Source organism: Hyla sarda, chromosome 7 (genome assembly GCF_029499605.1).
Source record: "Hyla sarda isolate aHylSar1 chromosome 7, aHylSar1.hap1, whole genome shotgun sequence".
NCBI classification, from domain to species: Eukaryota; Metazoa; Chordata; class Amphibia; order Anura; family Hylidae; genus Hyla; species Hyla sarda.
Genome location: NC_079195.1, coordinates 222722629 through 222740414, shown reverse-complemented (window position 1 = coordinate 222740414; position 17786 = coordinate 222722629). Strand labels below are relative to the sequence as shown.

Sequence of the window (17786 nt, the reverse complement as noted above, 5' to 3'; positions counted from 1 at the left end):
CTCCGTTATTTTTCTTTTTGACAGAACGCCAAAGATTTGTCCGATTGTTACCTGAGCAAGTCTTACAGCTCCTACGGTTATAGCATTGGAATAGACTTATGGAAGGGGAAACGCTTTTGTTCTGGGACATTACAGCTACCCCCTCTGCACCAGAGACAAGTCCGGAGGGCAAAGACCCCAGATTACATCCACCGGCCCACCACCTTACCCCTGATTCCACTACCGAGGATCGCGGTAACGCCGGTGGAGAGGGACAGGTAAACGAAAATATCATTTTATATCATAATAATTGCATTAGGACAAGATCACATTGCAATATGTATAATACGCTAGAAAAACAACGGTACAGCAAAAGATGTAAAACATTGGTCCAATTAGAGTTCCTCCTAGATGGACCTCCAGATGTTGCAAAACTACAACTCCCAACATGCCCGGACGGCTGTTGGCTGTCCAGGCATGCTAGGAGTTGTAGTTTTGCAACATCTGGAGGCTCACAGTTCAGAGACCACTGTCCTAGATATTTAAAAGTGATGGTCGGAGATGCAGCAGGGTCTGTCTGGCCTTAGATCCATCATCAGAACATAATCTGCAGAATTGCTATATTTGTGGTATATGATCCTGTATTATGTCCCCCGATGAAACTCCACCATCGGTTGGGGTGGGAAAACATGTTGGGATATTGTGCCATGTTATCTGCCTTGCTATATGGGTGGTATATGATCCTGTTTCATGTCCCCTGATGAACCCAACCATCGATTGGGATATTAAGCCTTGTTATATGTGAGAGGTATATGATCCTGTTTTATGTCTCCTGATGAAACTCGAACATCGATTGGGCAGGAAACACGTTGTGATATTATGCCATGTTATCTGACTTTGCTTTGTGTGTGATATTATTATTCTGTTTTATGTCCCCTGATGAAACTCTACCATCGATTGGGGGAGGGGGGGGGGAGACTGGGGATACACGTTGGGATATTATGTCACGTATGCCTTGCTATACCTGTGTGCTATATGAGCCTGTTTAATGCCCCCTGATGAATCAATTTGGAAGAAACACATTGGGATATATCACTTTATCTACCTTGCTATGTGTGTGTGTGGTATAATAATTCTGTTTTATGTCCCCTGATGAAACCTGCCCTCGCTTGGAGGGGGATATACATTTGGCATAATACGTCATGTTATCTGCCTTGCTTTGTGTGTGTGGTATATTGATCCTGTTTTATGTACCCTGATGAACTCTGCCATTGATTGAGGGGGAAACACATTGGGATATGGGTTTGCTGTAACAGGATTAACTTTTTGGCATCACATTTGTGCACTTGTGGACTGTATCTGACTTATTAAGTCTGTTTTGTGACCTGTGCATATCGGTTACCATTTGTTTTATATAATTGTGACAATTTTGTGCTTAATGGTTCCCTGGCATAATTTTGACAAACCAATTTTAGTTATGTTTTAGTATGGAATTTTACAGTCCTGTGTATTGTCTGGATGCAGATTTGCCCTAGGACGCGGCTACCACTAGGGGGAGCTTAAGAGCCTAGTGAAGACAGATCATTAACATTTTACTCTATAATTTTGTCTCCCAACCAAAGTGCCTCCAGCTGTTGCAAAACTACAACTCCCAGCATGCCAGACAGCCTTCGGCTGTCTGGGCATGCTGGGATTTGTAGTTTTTCAACAGCTGGCGGCACCTTGGTTGAGAAACCCTGTCCTCAGGATTAGAAAAACAGAGCCGATTTGTTCTCAAAACAGCGCCACCCCTTTTTCTTAGGCTGTGTGTGGAATTGCAGCTCAGTTCCATTGAAATGAATAGAGCCGAGCTGTAATACCACACACAACCTGAGGACAGGGGTGGTGCTGTTTTTCTAATCCCATTTAACCTCTTTAAAACCCAAACTGGCCGCACCTTGAAGAGGTTAACATTTTTTCCGTATGTTATTCCGACAGCTATACTTGTTGTCAGCGCGACAAAAAAACACAAATTGGATAAATCCTCGCTCGTATGTTTGTGTCAACACGTTCCGTACTTCTATTTTTATTGTAATATGTTTATCGTATGATAAGCGAGGGAGCGGGGTAGTAAACAGATGGCGAAACTTCTGCTGATATTTTCAAGGATGAGGGGAGAAAAAAATTTGCGCAGTGCGGGTGAGGAATGCATGTGAGTAAATTGTTTCTTTTTTTTTTATTTTTTTATTTTTAAAAGAGAGAACTTCTTAATTTAATTTTTGGGGTTTTGCATCTTCCAATCTCCCGACTTGTTTCCTTTTGTGTGTCTGAACCGGGAGCAGAAATGTTTTGTCACTTGTCGTTGTAAACAAGACGTTTTATACGTCGCACCGAGAATGCCGGATGCCTTGATGAGCCAAGTCCGGCTCTGATACTTTTGCTGTATCGTCTTTAAAGGGGTCATCCGGCCTGCTGTAGAGTTGTGCCCTATACAGGAGATCGTGGGGGGTCATGACGGTTGCAGACCCCGCAATCATGTCCTTCTTCCCTATCCTGTTGTAATGTCTGTTTATTTGTTTTTGTATTTTTCTGTTTAGGTGTGTATTCACACACTAGTATGTTCAGAGATGTTTGCTGTTCTCCCTGGATAGGGAATAGTTAATGCTCTGAACAAATGAGAACTCGGGTGGGGTTATTTAACCAGAGTTTTCCTGCATTCTGGCACTGGTTATTTTGTGCAATAATGCTACTATGATGTCTGTGTGTGCAATACTCTGACTATGTCTGCCTGAGCATTTACCTTGTATTTATCTTGTGATTTTATCTTCAGTTTTAGCCATGGTTAAGTAGTCTTGTTTTTTTGTAGATTTCAGTCTGTTACATTTGCCGGTTTTAGGCTTAGTATGTCCGTTCTGCTTAGTCTGTGTTCACATTGTGTTAGTCTAGTCTAGTTTTACCTGTGCTCTGTATGTATATTCCTGTTTGGTATCCTGGAGTCTATTTAGACTCATATGGTTCTGTCTAGAGTTTCATGTATTGTATTTATGATTCCTACTGGGTCAGCATCCTGATCACATCGCTTCTCGACCTTTTGGCTAAGATCAAGTGTAGTATCTGTCCTTATCAGTTCATGCCGGTGGCGCAAAATGCCGGTGTGGGTCTGGTGGGGATGGGTGCTGCATGGAGGGGATAGGTGTACCAGGGCGTTCCGGGGCTGGTTCCCAAACACCAACTTGACGGCTGCTCTGATGTTATCTGCTCCCTCTTGGTCTCGCCATGAGGCTGAGAGGGTCTAGAGCCGAGGTACTTTAGTGTCTCGGGGAGTGGTGAGCATTGGCTCACTGAGTGGCAGCACGGGCACCATGATCTCTTCACCTTGTGGCACTCACCTCTTGATTCCCGGCCTTCTGGCTAGGATCAGAGACATTTTTATAGATCCGGCCGGATGTCCGGGCAGTATACCTGCGCACATTCACTTATTTATTTCTTTTTGTCTCGCTGTGTCACTTTTTGCGTGTTGTGTGTCCACAGGATTGTCAGGATGCGGTAGCCCTTATGGGTGTCCCTCCTGCCAGTCTAGGGGAGGTGTGTGTGGCCATTAGGTTCCGCACCTCCCTGCAAACACCCCGGGTACTCCTGCATGGGCAGGGTACCTACCGTTATCGGCTCTGCGGGCAGATACATTGGCTAACGCCAGGGGGGATGCTGGGAGCATTTGTGGTCCCCTAGTAGCTTCGGCGAAAAGGGGACATCGAACCTGGAACCTCGCAGGTACCTTTTGGTCCGGAGGCAAAGGGTAAGGTTTGTTGGGGGCCTCTCTTCTATCGGAGATGGGCATGCGATAGACCGCATCCTTTGTGCACGTTTTTTTAGTGTAACACGTTTTGCACTTTTTCTTGCACTTTGGGTGACTGGAGGTGTTCCTCGGCTACTTGGTGTAATGTACCAGGACCTTTATCCCTCCAATCATCGCAAAACCACAACTCCCATCATGCCCTGACAGCCAAAGGCTGTCAGGGCATGATGGGAGTTGTGGTTTTGCAACAGCTGGAGATCCACAGTTTGCAGTACCCTGCACTAGTGTGTTTGTAATGTGTCTAGTGCATATGTAACATTCTCTCTGCTAAAAGTAATATTATATTATTGAACGGCTATTTTAAGGGTTCCTCCTATCATTGCAGCATCCAGCCTGATTTACTACTCTCATAGTATTTCTATTAGGCTAAGCTTCCACTTGTTTTTTTTTTTTTTCTGGCAGTTTTTGGATATCTGCCACTGCAGTTTTTGAGCCAAAGTCAGAAGTGGATCCATAAGGAAGAAAAAGTATAAGTCCTTCCTTAATATGTCCTATACCTTATGAATACACTTCTGGCTTTGGCTCAAAAACTGCAGTGGCAGATATCCAAAAACTGCCAGAAAATAAGAACAAGTGGAAACTTATCCTTATAGGACAATTGTCATGGACAGTAAGTTCTTGTTTTGTCTTGTATTCTGGAGTCTGTACACTAGGGGGCAGCAGTATACAACTTTTAGATTCTGTGTGCAGAAATGAAGCTGTGCGAAGCGTGAATGTTTCACACGCCCCTTCGCTTGTCTTCCTTATACGTAATAATAATAATAAAAATAACAATAATAACAACAACGATAAAATTAAAATAATAAAATAATAATAATTAAATTAATAATAATAATTAAAGTAATAATAATATATATGTGGGATGATGCCTACTCTTTACAGATGCTATAAACTCTTGTAACCATCTTTCTTTCTTAGGATAGGTTCAGACTGAGGAATTTTCAAGCGTAATTTGTAAGCGGAATTACGATTGGAAATTCCTTAATCTGAATTTAGCCTTAGAGACCTTGTACAGCACTTAAGCCCCGTACACGTTAGGGAAATTCCTCTCAGAATTACGCCGCACAGAATTTCGTTTGCTGGAGCCTCCAGTTGTTTTCAATGGATTCTGCTGCTCTGTGCATACTGCGGAATGTCTGGATTATGGACTCCGACAGGGTTCTTTCGGTGGAATCCCCCTTGGAAATGCATTGCCGTCAAAGGGGATGGCGCATGTCCACAAGGTCATATTACTGATTCATTATGGCGGTGCATGCTGCACACGGAATCTCCACCCCAAATTTCTCCCGGCAGATGTTCCTTAGTATGCATGGGCCGTTACAGCATCCATCTGCAAACTTCAGCATTCACTGCACAAGGGGGCCTGACTACTATATGGGAGCACAGAGAAGGCCTGACTACTATATAGGAGCACAGAGGGGGCCTGACTACTATATAGGAGCACAGAGGAGGCCTGACTACTATATAGGGGCACAGAGGGGGCCTTATACTATATAGGAGCACAGAGAAGGCCTGACTACTATATGGGAGCACAGATAAGGCCTGACTACTATATAGGAGCACAGAGGGGGCCTGACTACTATATAGGGGCACAGAGAAGGCCTGACTACTATATAGGAGCACAGAGGGGGCCTGACTACTATATAGGGGCACAGAGGGGGCCTTATACTATATAGGAGCACAGAGAAGGCCTGACTACTATATAGGAGCACAGAGGGGGCCTTATACTATATAGGAGCACAGAGAAGGCCTGACTACTATATAGGAGCACAGAGGGGGCCTTATACTATATAGGAGCACAGAGAAGACCTGACTACTATATAGGAGCACAGAGGGGGCCTGACTACTATATGGGAGCACAGAGGGGGCCTGACTACTATATAGGAGCACAGAGGGGGCCTGACTACTATATAGGAGCACAGAGGGGGCCTGACTACTATATAGGAGCACAGAGGGGGCCTGATTACTATATGGGAGCAAAGAGGGGGCCTGACTACTATTTGGGAGCACAGAGGGGGTCTTATACTATATAGGAGCACAGAGAAGGCCTGACTACTATATAGGAGCACAGAGGGGGCCGACTACTATATAGGAGCACAGAGGGGGCCTGAATACTATATAGGAGCACAGAAGGGGCCTGACTACTATATAGGAGCACAGAAGGGGCCTGACTACTATATAGGAGCACAGAGGGGGCCTGACTACTATATAGGGGCACAGAGGGGGCCTGACTACTATATAGGAGCACAGAGGGGGGTCTGACTACTATATAGGAGCACAGAGGGGGCCTGACTACTATATAGGAACACAGAGGGGGGCCTGACTACTATATAGGAGCACAGAGGGGGCATGACTAGTATGTAGGAGCACAGAGAGGGCTTATACTGTATAGGAGCACAGAGGGGGCCTGACTAGTATATAGGAGCACAGAGGGGGCCTGACTACTATATAGGGGCACAGAGGGGGCCTGACTAGTATATAGGAGCACAGAGGGGGCCTGACTACTATATAGGAGCACAGAGGGGGCCTGACTACTATATAGGGGCACAGAGGGGGGTCTTATACTAATATAGAAGCACAGAGGGGGCCTGACTACTATATAAGAGCAGAGGGGGCCTGACTGGTATATAGGAGCACAGAGGGGGGCTTATACTATATAGGAGCACAGAGGGGGCCTGACTAGTATATAGGAGCACAGAGGGGGCCTGACTACTATATAGGGGCACAGAGGGGAGCTTATACTATATAGGAGCACAGAGGGGAGCTTATACTATATAGAAGCACAGAGGGGGCCTGACTACTATATGGGAGCACAGAGGGGGCCTGACTACTATATAGGGGCACAGAGGGGGGGCCTTATACTAATATAGAAGCAAAGAGGGGGCCTGACTACTATATAAGAGCAGAGGGGGCCTGACTACTATATAGGAGCACAGAGGGGGCCTTATACTAATATAGAAGTACAGAGGGGGCCTTATACTATATAAGAGCACAGAGGGGGCCTGACTACTATAGAGGAGCAGAGAGGGGGCCTGACTACAATATAGGAGCACAGAGGGGGCCTGACTACTATATAGGAGCACAGAGGGGGCCGACTACTATATGGGAGCACAGAGGGGGCCTGACTACTATATGGGAGCACAGAGGGGGCCTGACTACTATATAGGAGCACAGAGGGGGCCTGACTACTATATAGGAGCACAGAGGGGGCCTGACTACTATATAGGAGCACAGAGGGGACTGACTACTATATAGGGGCACAGAGGGGGCCGACTACTATATAGGAGCACAGAGGGGGCCTGACTACTATATGGGAGCACAGAGGGGGCCTGACTAGTTTATAGGAGCACAGAGGGGGCCTGACTACTATATAGGAGCACAGAGGGGGCCTGACTACTATATGGGAGCACAGAGGGGGCCTGACTACTATATAGGAGCACAGAAGGGGCCTGACTACTATATAGGAGCACAGAGGGGGCCTGACTACTATATGGGAGCACAGAGGGGGCCTGACTACTATATGGGAGCACAGAGGGGGCCTGACTACTATATGGGAGCACAGAGGGGGCCTGACTACTATATAAGAGCACAGAGGGGCCTGACTACTATAGAGGAGCAGAGAGGGGGCCTGACTACTATATAGGAGCACAGAGGGGGCCTGACTACTATATGGGAGCACAGAGGGGGCCTGACTACTATATAGGAGCACAGAGGGGACCGACTACTATATAGGAGCACAGAGGGGGCTGACTACTATATAGGAGCACAGAGGGGGCCTGACTACTATATGGGAGCACAGAGGGGGCCTGACTACTATATGGGAGCACAGAGGGGACCGACTACTATATAGGGGCACAGAGGGGGCCGACTACTATATAGGAGCACAGAGGGGGCCTGACTACTATATGGGAGCACAGAGGGGGCCTGACTACTATATAGGAGCACAGAGGGGACCGACTACTATATAGGGGCACAGAGGGGGCCGACTACTATATGGGAGCACAGAGGGGGCCTGACTACTATATAGGGGCACAGAGGGGGGGCCTTATACTAATATAGAAGCAAAGAGGGGGCCTGACTACTATATAAGAGCAGAGGGGGCCTGACTACTATATAGGAGCACAGAGGGGGCCTTATACTAATATAGAAGTACAGAGGGGGCCTTATACTATATAAGAGCACAGAGGGGGCCTGACTACTATAGAGGAGCAGAGAGGGGGCCTGACTACAATATAGGAGCACAGAGGGGGCCTGACTACTATATAGGAGCACAGAGGGGGCCGACTACTATATGGGAGCACAGAGGGGGCCTGACTACTATATGGGAGCACAGAGGGGGCCTGACTACTATATAGGAGCACAGAGGGGGCCTGACTACTATAGAGGAGCACAGAGGGGGCCTGACTACTATATAGGAGCACAGAGGGGACTGACTACTATATAGGGGCACAGAGGGGGCCGACTACTATATAGGAGCACAGAGGGGGCCTGACTACTATATGGGAGCACAGAGGGGGCCTGACTAGTTTATAGGAGCACAGAGGGGGCCTGACTACTATATAGGAGCACAGAGGGGGCCTGACTACTATATGGGAGCACAGAGGGGGCCTGACTACTATATAGGAGCACAGAAGGGGCCTGACTACTATATAGGAGCACAGAGGGGGCCTGACTACTATATGGGAGCACAGAGGGGGCCTGACTACTATATGGGAGCACAGAGGGGGCCTGACTACTATATGGGAGCACAGAGGGGGCCTGACTACTATATAAGAGCACAGAGGGGCCTGACTACTATAGAGGAGCAGAGAGGGGGCCTGACTACTATATAGGAGCACAGAGGGGGCCTGACTACTATATGGGAGCACAGAGGGGGCCTGACTACTATATAGGAGCACAGAGGGGACCGACTACTATATAGGAGCACAGAGGGGGCTGACTACTATATAGGAGCACAGAGGGGGCCTGACTACTATATGGGAGCACAGAGGGGGCCTGACTACTATATGGGAGCACAGAGGGGACCGACTACTATATAGGGGCACAGAGGGGGCCGACTACTATATAGGAGCACAGAGGGGGCCTGACTACTATATGGGAGCACAGAGGGGGCCTGACTACTATATAGGAGCACAGAGGGGACCGACTACTATATAGGGGCACAGAGGGGGCCGACTACTATATAGGAGCACAGAGGGGGCCTGACTACTATATGGGAGCACAGAGGGGGCCTGACTACTATATGGGAGCACAGAGGGGGCCTGACTACTATATAGGAGCACAGAGGGGGCCTGACTACTATATAGGAGCACAGGGGGCACTTTATACTATATAGGAGCACAGAGGGGGCCTGACTACTATATAGGAGCACAGAGGGGGCCTGACTACTATATAGGAGCACTGAGAAGGCCTGACTACTATATAGGGACACAGAGGGAACAGACTACTATATAGGAGCACAGAGGGGGCCGACTACTATATAGGAGCAACGGAGGGAATGGGCTAGTGCCGTTGCGGGGGGGTCTAACGGGCTAGCGCCGCTTGTAACTAATATAGTTTATCTACACAGGGTGCCTCCAGTTGTTTCAATACTATAACTCCAAGCATGCCCTGACAGCCAATAGATGTCAGGGCAAGCTGGGAGTTGTAGTGGTGAAACAGCTGGAGGCACCCTGTGTAGATGAACTAAGGGCGGAAGTCCCCCCCAGCAGGCATCAGTGACGTGGTGCCTGCTGGGGAAGTCTGCCTGGTAGTGAGCACACTGCCAGGCAGACAAAAGGCATTTTTAATATAGTAAAAATAAAAATTAAAAGCAGGGAGGGGGTTAGGGATAGATTGGCAATAGGCAGGGACAGAAAAAAAAAATAGGATGGTGGGAGCTACCCTTTAAAGGCATATTCTGCACTATTATATCATATAAGGTTACATTTAGGTATAGCGGCTAGTTAATATATGTCCCGAGAGATTCCATGCTGCTCCCTGGACCTTCCCTGATTTACATGAATCTACAATAAGTTAACAGTAAATTTCCATTAGTCCAAGAATTTTTTTTCTTCATATCCAATTAAAATTTTGATTAAAGGGGTATTCCAGGCAAAACCTTTTTTTATATATATCAACTGGCTCCGGAAAGATAAACAGATTTGTAAATTACTTCTATTAAAAAATCTTAATCCTTCCAATAGTTATTAGCTTCTGAAGTTTTCTGTCTAACTGCTCAATGATGATGTCACGTCCCGGGAGCTGTGCATGATGGGAGAATATCCCCATAGGAACTGCACAGCTCCCGGGACGTGAGTCATCAGAGAGCAGTTAGACAGAAAACAACAACTCAACTTCAGAAGCAAATAACTATTGGAAGGATTAAGATTTTTTAATAGAAGTAATTTACAAATCTGTTTAACTTTCTGGAGCCAGTTGATATATAAAAAAAAAAGTTTTGGCCTGGAATACCCCTTTAACTCTTTACATAATTGAGAATCTAACACATTAATGGAGTTGTCCATTCAGAGATGTCTCTATGACGTATAGACTTGATAAAGGGGGCACCTGCTCCCGAAACATGTCGTCAGCTTACCCTAAATTAATAAATTCTTTGTTATTTTAACTACGTTGTCTGCGGTTTATCCCCGATACCAGGGCGGCGTGCGCCCCATAGACAACCCGTTTTACATTCCTCTGGACATCCCAGGGGCTCCTAGTATCTGGTGACATATGACCCCTTTAATATGATCTCTGGTCACAGAATAGTTAAATGCTCTACTATTCCATCTGGAATGGATGGGTCCATTATACTCTCCTGTAATATTATGATTGGAGATATACCGGCTTAGTGACTAAGGAGCAGAACGCTCGGCAGATGGCCGGTCTATCAGCACAAGGACCCTCCGGCTCGTATTTGACAATAATTAAGGGTCATTCTATGGAGAGCTCCGGCTATCATGGCTTCCCGGGATGATTATTATCATTACTACAACCTGTTCATGAAAATACACGATCTTTCCAAGAGCAAAAGTGACGTCCAATGGAGTAATGGAGTAACCACTGGAGAAGGGCCCGGCAGCTGAGAAATACAGAAGATATTTAGGACCCTCCTTTTTCGGCCTGGTTGTGGCTGACTATGCTCGTCCCGGTCTGGTATTATTATGATGCCCTTTTATTATAATGGTGTATTAATGCCAACTGACCACTAGATGGCAAAACTGGGCTTCACCTAGAGCAGTGGTCTTCAACCTGCGGACCTCCAGATGTTGTGAAACTACAACTCCCAGCATGCCCGGACAGCCAACGGCTGTCCGGGCATTCTGGGAGTTGTAGTTTTGCAACATCTGGAGGTCCGCAGGTTGGAGACCACTGACCTAGAGCATTCACCTTTCCTGGGGTACTCCCGTGGAAAACTTCATCTGGTGCCAGAAAGTTAAACAGATTTGTAAATTACTTCTATTAAAAAATCTTAATCCTTCCAGTACTTTTTAGGGGCTGTATACTAAAGAGAAATCCCAAAAAAGAAATGCATTTCCTGTGATGTCCTGAACACAGTGCTCTCTGCTGACCTCTGCTGTCTATTTTAGGAACTGGAGAAAATCCCCATAGCAAACATATGCTTCTTTGGACAGTTCCTAAAATGGACAGCAGAGGTCAGCAGAGAGCATTGTGGTCAGGACATCACAGGAAATGCATTTCTTTTTTGGATTTCTCTTTAGTATACAGCCTCTAAAAGTACTGGAAGGATTAAGATTTTTTTTTATAGAAGTGATTTACAAATCTGTTTAACTTTCTGGCACCAGTTGATTTAAAAAAAAAAAAGTTTTCCATGGGGTTCTCCGGTGCAAAGGATAGGGGATAAGATGCCTGATCGCGGGAGCCCCCGTGTGACGTCACGCTCCGCCCCGCAATGCAAGCCTACGGGAGGGGGCGTGATAGCTGTCACGCCCCCTCCCGTAGGCTTGCATTGAGGGGCGGAGCGTGACATCACACGGGGGCGGAGGCGTGACGTCACACGCCGCCGGCCCGGTGGTCGTCCGTAATCAGACCCAGAGCGAACACGCTCCGGGGACTGATTACAAACTGGGTGCCACGTGCAAGATCGCGGGGGTCCCCAACAGTGGGACTCCCGCGATCAGGCATCTTATCCCCTATCCTTTGGATAAGATGTGTAAGCACCGGAGAACCCCTTTAAAGGGGTACTCCCCCCCCCTAGACATCTTATCCCCTATCCGCGCCATTCTAAACACGGAAGTTTGGAGCTTCTCTGTTCGTGAGGTCACGCCCCTTCATTCATGTTTATGGGAGGGGCTGTGACGGCTAGTACATGGGCGTCACGCCTCCTCCTATAGACATGAATGGAGGGGTCGTGACGGTGACGGTCCATCCGAAATGGAGCGGAGTTCATTACGTGCACTGGATGACTGGGGTGCCGCATCAGAGATCACAAGGGGGTCCTTTGGATAGGGGATAAGATGTCTAGGGGTGGAGTACCCCTTTAAAGAGGACCTGTGTCCAACTTTAAAAAAAAGAGATGACATTTTCATTAAATAGCTCAGGGATCCCCGATCACACATCTTTTTACATTTTCTTCATACATCGTTACATTCTTGAAATATGAAGGTTTATAATATGTCTGACAATTCAGGGAATCAGTCAGATGGGCGCAGGCCTGGTGCAAGGATTTCTGAAAAAGCTAATTTTGCCGCCCCTTGACCCCGCATGTTGGCTCCGCCCTTTGACACTCCCCACCTTACTACTGGGGTGACACACTGTAACAAACCTCCTCCTCATGTAATCTCCTTACTACTGGGGTGGCACACTGTAACAAACCTCCTCCTCATGTAATCTCCTTACTACTGGGGTGACACACTGTAACAAACCTCCTCCTCATGTAATCTCCTTACTACTGGGGTGACACACTGTAACAAACCTCCTCCTCATGTAATCTCCTTACTACTGCGGTGACACACTGTAACAAGCCTCCTCCTTATGTAATCTCCTTACTACTGGGGTGACACACTGTAACAAGCCTCCTCCTTATGTAATCTCCTTACTACTGGGGTGACACACTGTAACAAACCCTCCTCCTCATGTAATCTCCTTACTACTGGGGTGATACACTGTAACAAACCCTCCTCATGTAATCTTCTTACTACTGGGGTGACACACTGTAACAAACCCTCCTCCTCCTCATGTAATCTTCTTACTACTGGGGTGACACACTGTAACAAACCCTCCTCCCCATGTAATCTCCTTACTACTGGGGTGGCACACTGTAACAAACCTCCTCCACACGTAATCTCCTTACTACTGGGGTGGCACACTGTAACAAACCTCCTCCTCATGTAATCACCTTACTACTGGGGTGGCACACTGTAACAAACCTCCTCCTCATGTAATCTCATTACTACTGGGGTGGCGGGGTTTTGCTGCATGGGCAGGTGCTTCGGATGCTAGCTAACTTTATTGCTGCAGGCAGGGCGGCGCCCCTATCAGAGTGTACACTCTAGGCGGCTGCCTATTTTGCCTATAGGCAGCGCCGGCCCTGGATGGCTATGAACTTAAATGTGTCAGAATCAAAAGCTTTTCATAGGTTGTAGATATAAAAATGTGTCATTTCCTGCGCCAATGCAGAATGGCAAAACCTTGCAATTTATATTGCTCCAAAAAAAGACTTACAATTTATATTTAAATTGCTCCCAAAAAAATGCTGGGAGTTAAAGTTTTGCAACATCTGGAGGGCCACAGTTTGGAAACCACTGCAATAAATGACGAGGCTGGTGCGGAGACAAAAATTACCGTGATTATCAGGAGTCTCCTTGACAACCGGCCGGGTTCAGGAGGACGTCAAGATTCTCGCACAGATGAAGACTCTTGGATTCTCATCTCAGCCCAGATGTTGTCTAAACATGTACATATGATTTCATTTACTGGATTATTATGTCAAATCAGCGACGCTTATTCTCCCAGATAAAGGAGAGGTCGCATTTTTTTCAGAAAAACCTTTAGACCAGTGGTCTTCAACCTGCGGACCTCCAGATGTTGCAAAACTACAATTCCCAGCATGCCATTCACCCCTTTAGTAAAGTGATTACATGAGGAGGAGGTTTGTTACAGTGTGTCACCCCAGTAGTAAGGAGATTACATGAGGAGGAGGTTTGTTACAGTGTGTCATCCCAGTAGTAAGGAGATTACATGAGGAGGAGGTTTGTTACAGTGTGTCACCCCAGTAGTAAGGAGATTACATGAGGAGGAGGTTTGTTACAGCGTCACCCCAGTAGTAAGGAGATTACATGAGGAGGGGGTTTGTTACAGCGTGTCACTCCAGTAGTAAGGAGATTCCATGAGGAGGAGGTTTGTTACAGTGTGTCACTCCAGTAGTAAGGTGATTATATGAGGAGGAGGTTTGTTACAGTGTGTCACCCAGTAGTAAAGGTGATTATATGAGGAGGAGGGTTTGTTACAGTGTGTCACTCAGTAGTAAGGTGATTATATGAGGAGGGGGTTTGTTACAGTGTGTCACCCAGTAGTAAGGAGATTACATGAGGAGGAGGTTTGTTACAGTGTGTCTCCCCAGTAGTAAGGAGATTACATGAGGAGGAGGTTTGTTACAATGGGTCACCCCAACAGTAAGGAGATTACATGAGGAGGGGTTTGTGACAGTGTGTCACCCGAGTAGTAGGGTGATTACATGAGGAGGAGCTTTGTTACAGTGTGTCACCCCAGTAGTAAGGTGATTACATGAGGAGGAGGTTTGTTACAGTGTGTCACCCCAGTAGTAAGGAAATTACGTGAGTAGGAGGTTTGTTACAGTGTGTCACCCCAGTAGTAAGGAGATTACATGAGGAGGAGGTTTGTTACAGTGTGTCATCCCAGTAGTAAGGAGATTACATGAGGAGGAGGTTTGTTACAGTGTGTCATCCCAGTAGTAAGGAGATTACATGAGGAGGAGGTTTGTTACAGTGTGTCACCCCAGTAGTAAGGAGATTACATGAGGAGGAGGTTTGTTACAGCGTCACCCCAGTAGTAAGGAGATTACATGAGGAGGGGGTTTGTTACAGCGTGTCACTCCAGTAGTAAGGAGATTCCATGAGGAGGAGGTTTGTTACAGTGTGTCACTCCAGTAGTAAGGTGATTATATGAGGAGGAGGTTTGTTACAGTGTGTCACCCAGTAGTAAAGGTGATTATATGAGGAGGAGGGTTTGTTACAGTGTGTCACTCAGTAGTAAGGTGATTATATGAGGAGGGGGTTTGTTACAGTGTGTCACCCAGTAGTAAGGAGATTACATGAGGAGGAGGTTTGTTACAGTGTGTCTCCCCAGTAGTAAGGAGATTACATGAGGAGGAGGTTTGTTACATTGGGTCACCCCAACAGTAAGGAGATTACATGAGGAGTGGTTTGTGACAGTGTGTCACCCGAGTAGTAGGGTGATTACATGAGGAGGAGCTTTGTTACAGTGTGTCACCCCAGTAGTAAGGTGATTATATGAGGAGGAGGTTTGTTACAGTGTGTCACCCCAGTAGTAAGGAAATTACGTGAGTAGGAGGTTTGTTACAGTGTGTCACCCCAGTAGTAAGGAGATTACATGAGATGGGGATTTGTTACAGCGTGTAACCCCAGTAGTAAGGAGATTACTACTGGGGTGACACACTGTAACAAACCTCCTCCCTATGTAATCTCCTTACTACTGGGGTTACACACTGTAACAAATCCCCATCTCATGTAATCTCCTTACTACTGGGGTGACACACTGTAACAAACCTCCTCATGTAATCTCCTTAATACTGGGGTGACACACTGTAACAAACCCCCTCCTCATGTAATCACTTTACTACTGGGGTGACACACTGTAACAAACCTCCGCCGCATGTAATCTCTTTACTACTGGGGTGACACACTGTAACAAACCTCCTCCCTATGTAAAGAGATTACATGCGGAGGAGGTTTGTTACAGTGTGTCACCCCAGTAGTAAAGTGATTACATGAGGAGGGGGTTTGTTACAGTGTGTCACCCCAGTATTAAGGAGATTACATGAGGAGGAGGTTTGTAACAGTGTGTCACCCCAGTAGTAAGGTGATTACATGAGGATGAGGTTTGTAACAATGTGTCACCCCAGTAGTAAGGTGAATATAAGAGAAGGACGTTTGTTACAGTGTGTCATCTCAGTAGTAAGGAGATTACATGAGGAGGAGGTTTGTTACAATGTGTGACGGTCCATCCGAAATGGAGCAGATGACTGGGGTGCCGCATCAGAGATCACAGGGGGTCCTTTGGATAGAGGATAAGATGTCTAGGGGCAAAGGTACCCCTTTAAGGTCCAGGAAAGGTGAATGCTCTAGGTCAGTGGCCTCCAACCTGCAGACCTCCAGATGTTGCAAAACTACAACTCCCAGAATGCCCGGACAGCCGTTTGCTGTCCGGGCATGCTGGGAGTTGTAGTTTTGCAACATCTGGAGGTCCGCAGGTTGAAGACCACTGCTTTAGACACAAGTCAGGAGGCTCAGACGGTATTAGGGATATTCACATCTTCTGGAGGTGGGAAGAAACGCGTCACTCTAAAATTATAATGCTGAGGTTCTGCGGAAGCTTTTTGGTTGCATATATTGGTTGTCCTGATTTTTTAATCAATTAATTAAAATGTATTTAATCTTATTTATTTATTTATTTAATTATTTTATTTATTTATTTATTCATTTTAATTTCATTTATTTAAATTTATTTATTTTATTTCATTTATTTATACAATTTAATTATTTTATTTATTCATTTATTTCATCTATTTATTTCTTTTATTTAAATTTATTTAGATTTATTTAATCTTTTTAATGCACCCATTGGGTGAATTTTTTTTTGTTTTGTTAATAATTTATGCAGCGCAATTAAACCACAGGACCACCAGATACGAACACCAATCACAGCATTTAAACAGTTAAATGATAGACTTTAGGGCGATCTCTGATGTCCATCATTACCGACAGGTGTCAGCCGCACATAGCAGCTGGTACCTGCCAGATGTGACACGGGGCCAGGCTCCTTCAGGGCACGTATCATATTTCCCCTCACCTGACCCAGGAGATGTTCATGTCTGTCATGAGTCAGGAAGGGGTTAAAGGGGTTTTCCAGGATAAAAAAAAAACACTGCTTCTTTCTTGCAAAAACAACACCACTCTTGACTACAGGTTGTGTCTGGTATTGCAGACCAGCTCCAGTGAAGTGAATGGGACTGAGCTGCAGTACTACACACAAACTGTGGACAGGAGGGGTGCTGTTTTTGCAAAAAAGCAGTATTTTTCTAATCCTGGACAACCTTTTTAATGGAAAATGCTGACAAAAACCTGGGCGCCAGGTGAAAATTCTCAGTCGCCATGGTGACCTGACAACTGGGATATGTCGAGCCCTGAGCCAAGGAACTGGGGAAGGAGAAACCTCCACTATTTATGCACCCACCCAGCTGCTATATAGCCTGAAAAGTTACGTTATTTAGTCAATGGTCTGATTGTGTTATTTGGGTACTGTATGGTACAGTTACTCAAATACTGTATCATTCTATTATTTGGGCACTATATGCTGTGGTTACTAATAGACTGTATTGTTCTATTATTGGGGCACTATATAGTATGGTTACTCATACACTGTATCATTCTATTATTTGGGCACTATATGCTGTGGTTACTAATAGACTGTATTGTTCTATTATTGGGGCACTATATAGTATGGTTACTCATACACTGGATCATTCTATTATTTGGGCACTATATGCTGTGGTTACTAATAGACTGTATTGTTCTATTATTGGGGCACTATATAGTATGGTTACTCATACACTGGATCATTCTATTATTTGGGCACTATATGCTGTGGTTACTAATAGACTGTATTGTTCTATTATTGGGGCACTATATAGTATGGTTACTCATACACTGGATCATTCTATTATTTGGGCACTATATACTGTGGTTATTCATATACTGTATCATTCTAT

At 45.9% G+C, this 17786-nt stretch overlaps 1 protein-coding gene and 1 pseudogene across 1 annotated transcript in view; both read left to right on the top strand.

The window, feature by feature from the left end:
* The window catches only part of PDE4B (phosphodiesterase 4B), a 467359-nt gene that overhangs the window by 41691 nt on the left and 407882 nt on the right, over positions 1-17786 (top strand). Inside the window, 1 exon segment of the mRNA XM_056532827.1 lies at positions 25-257. Coding sequence (XP_056388802.1) covers positions 25-257 — 233 coding nt within the window.
* Positions 3034-3192, top strand: LOC130283624 (U2 spliceosomal RNA; annotated as a pseudogene).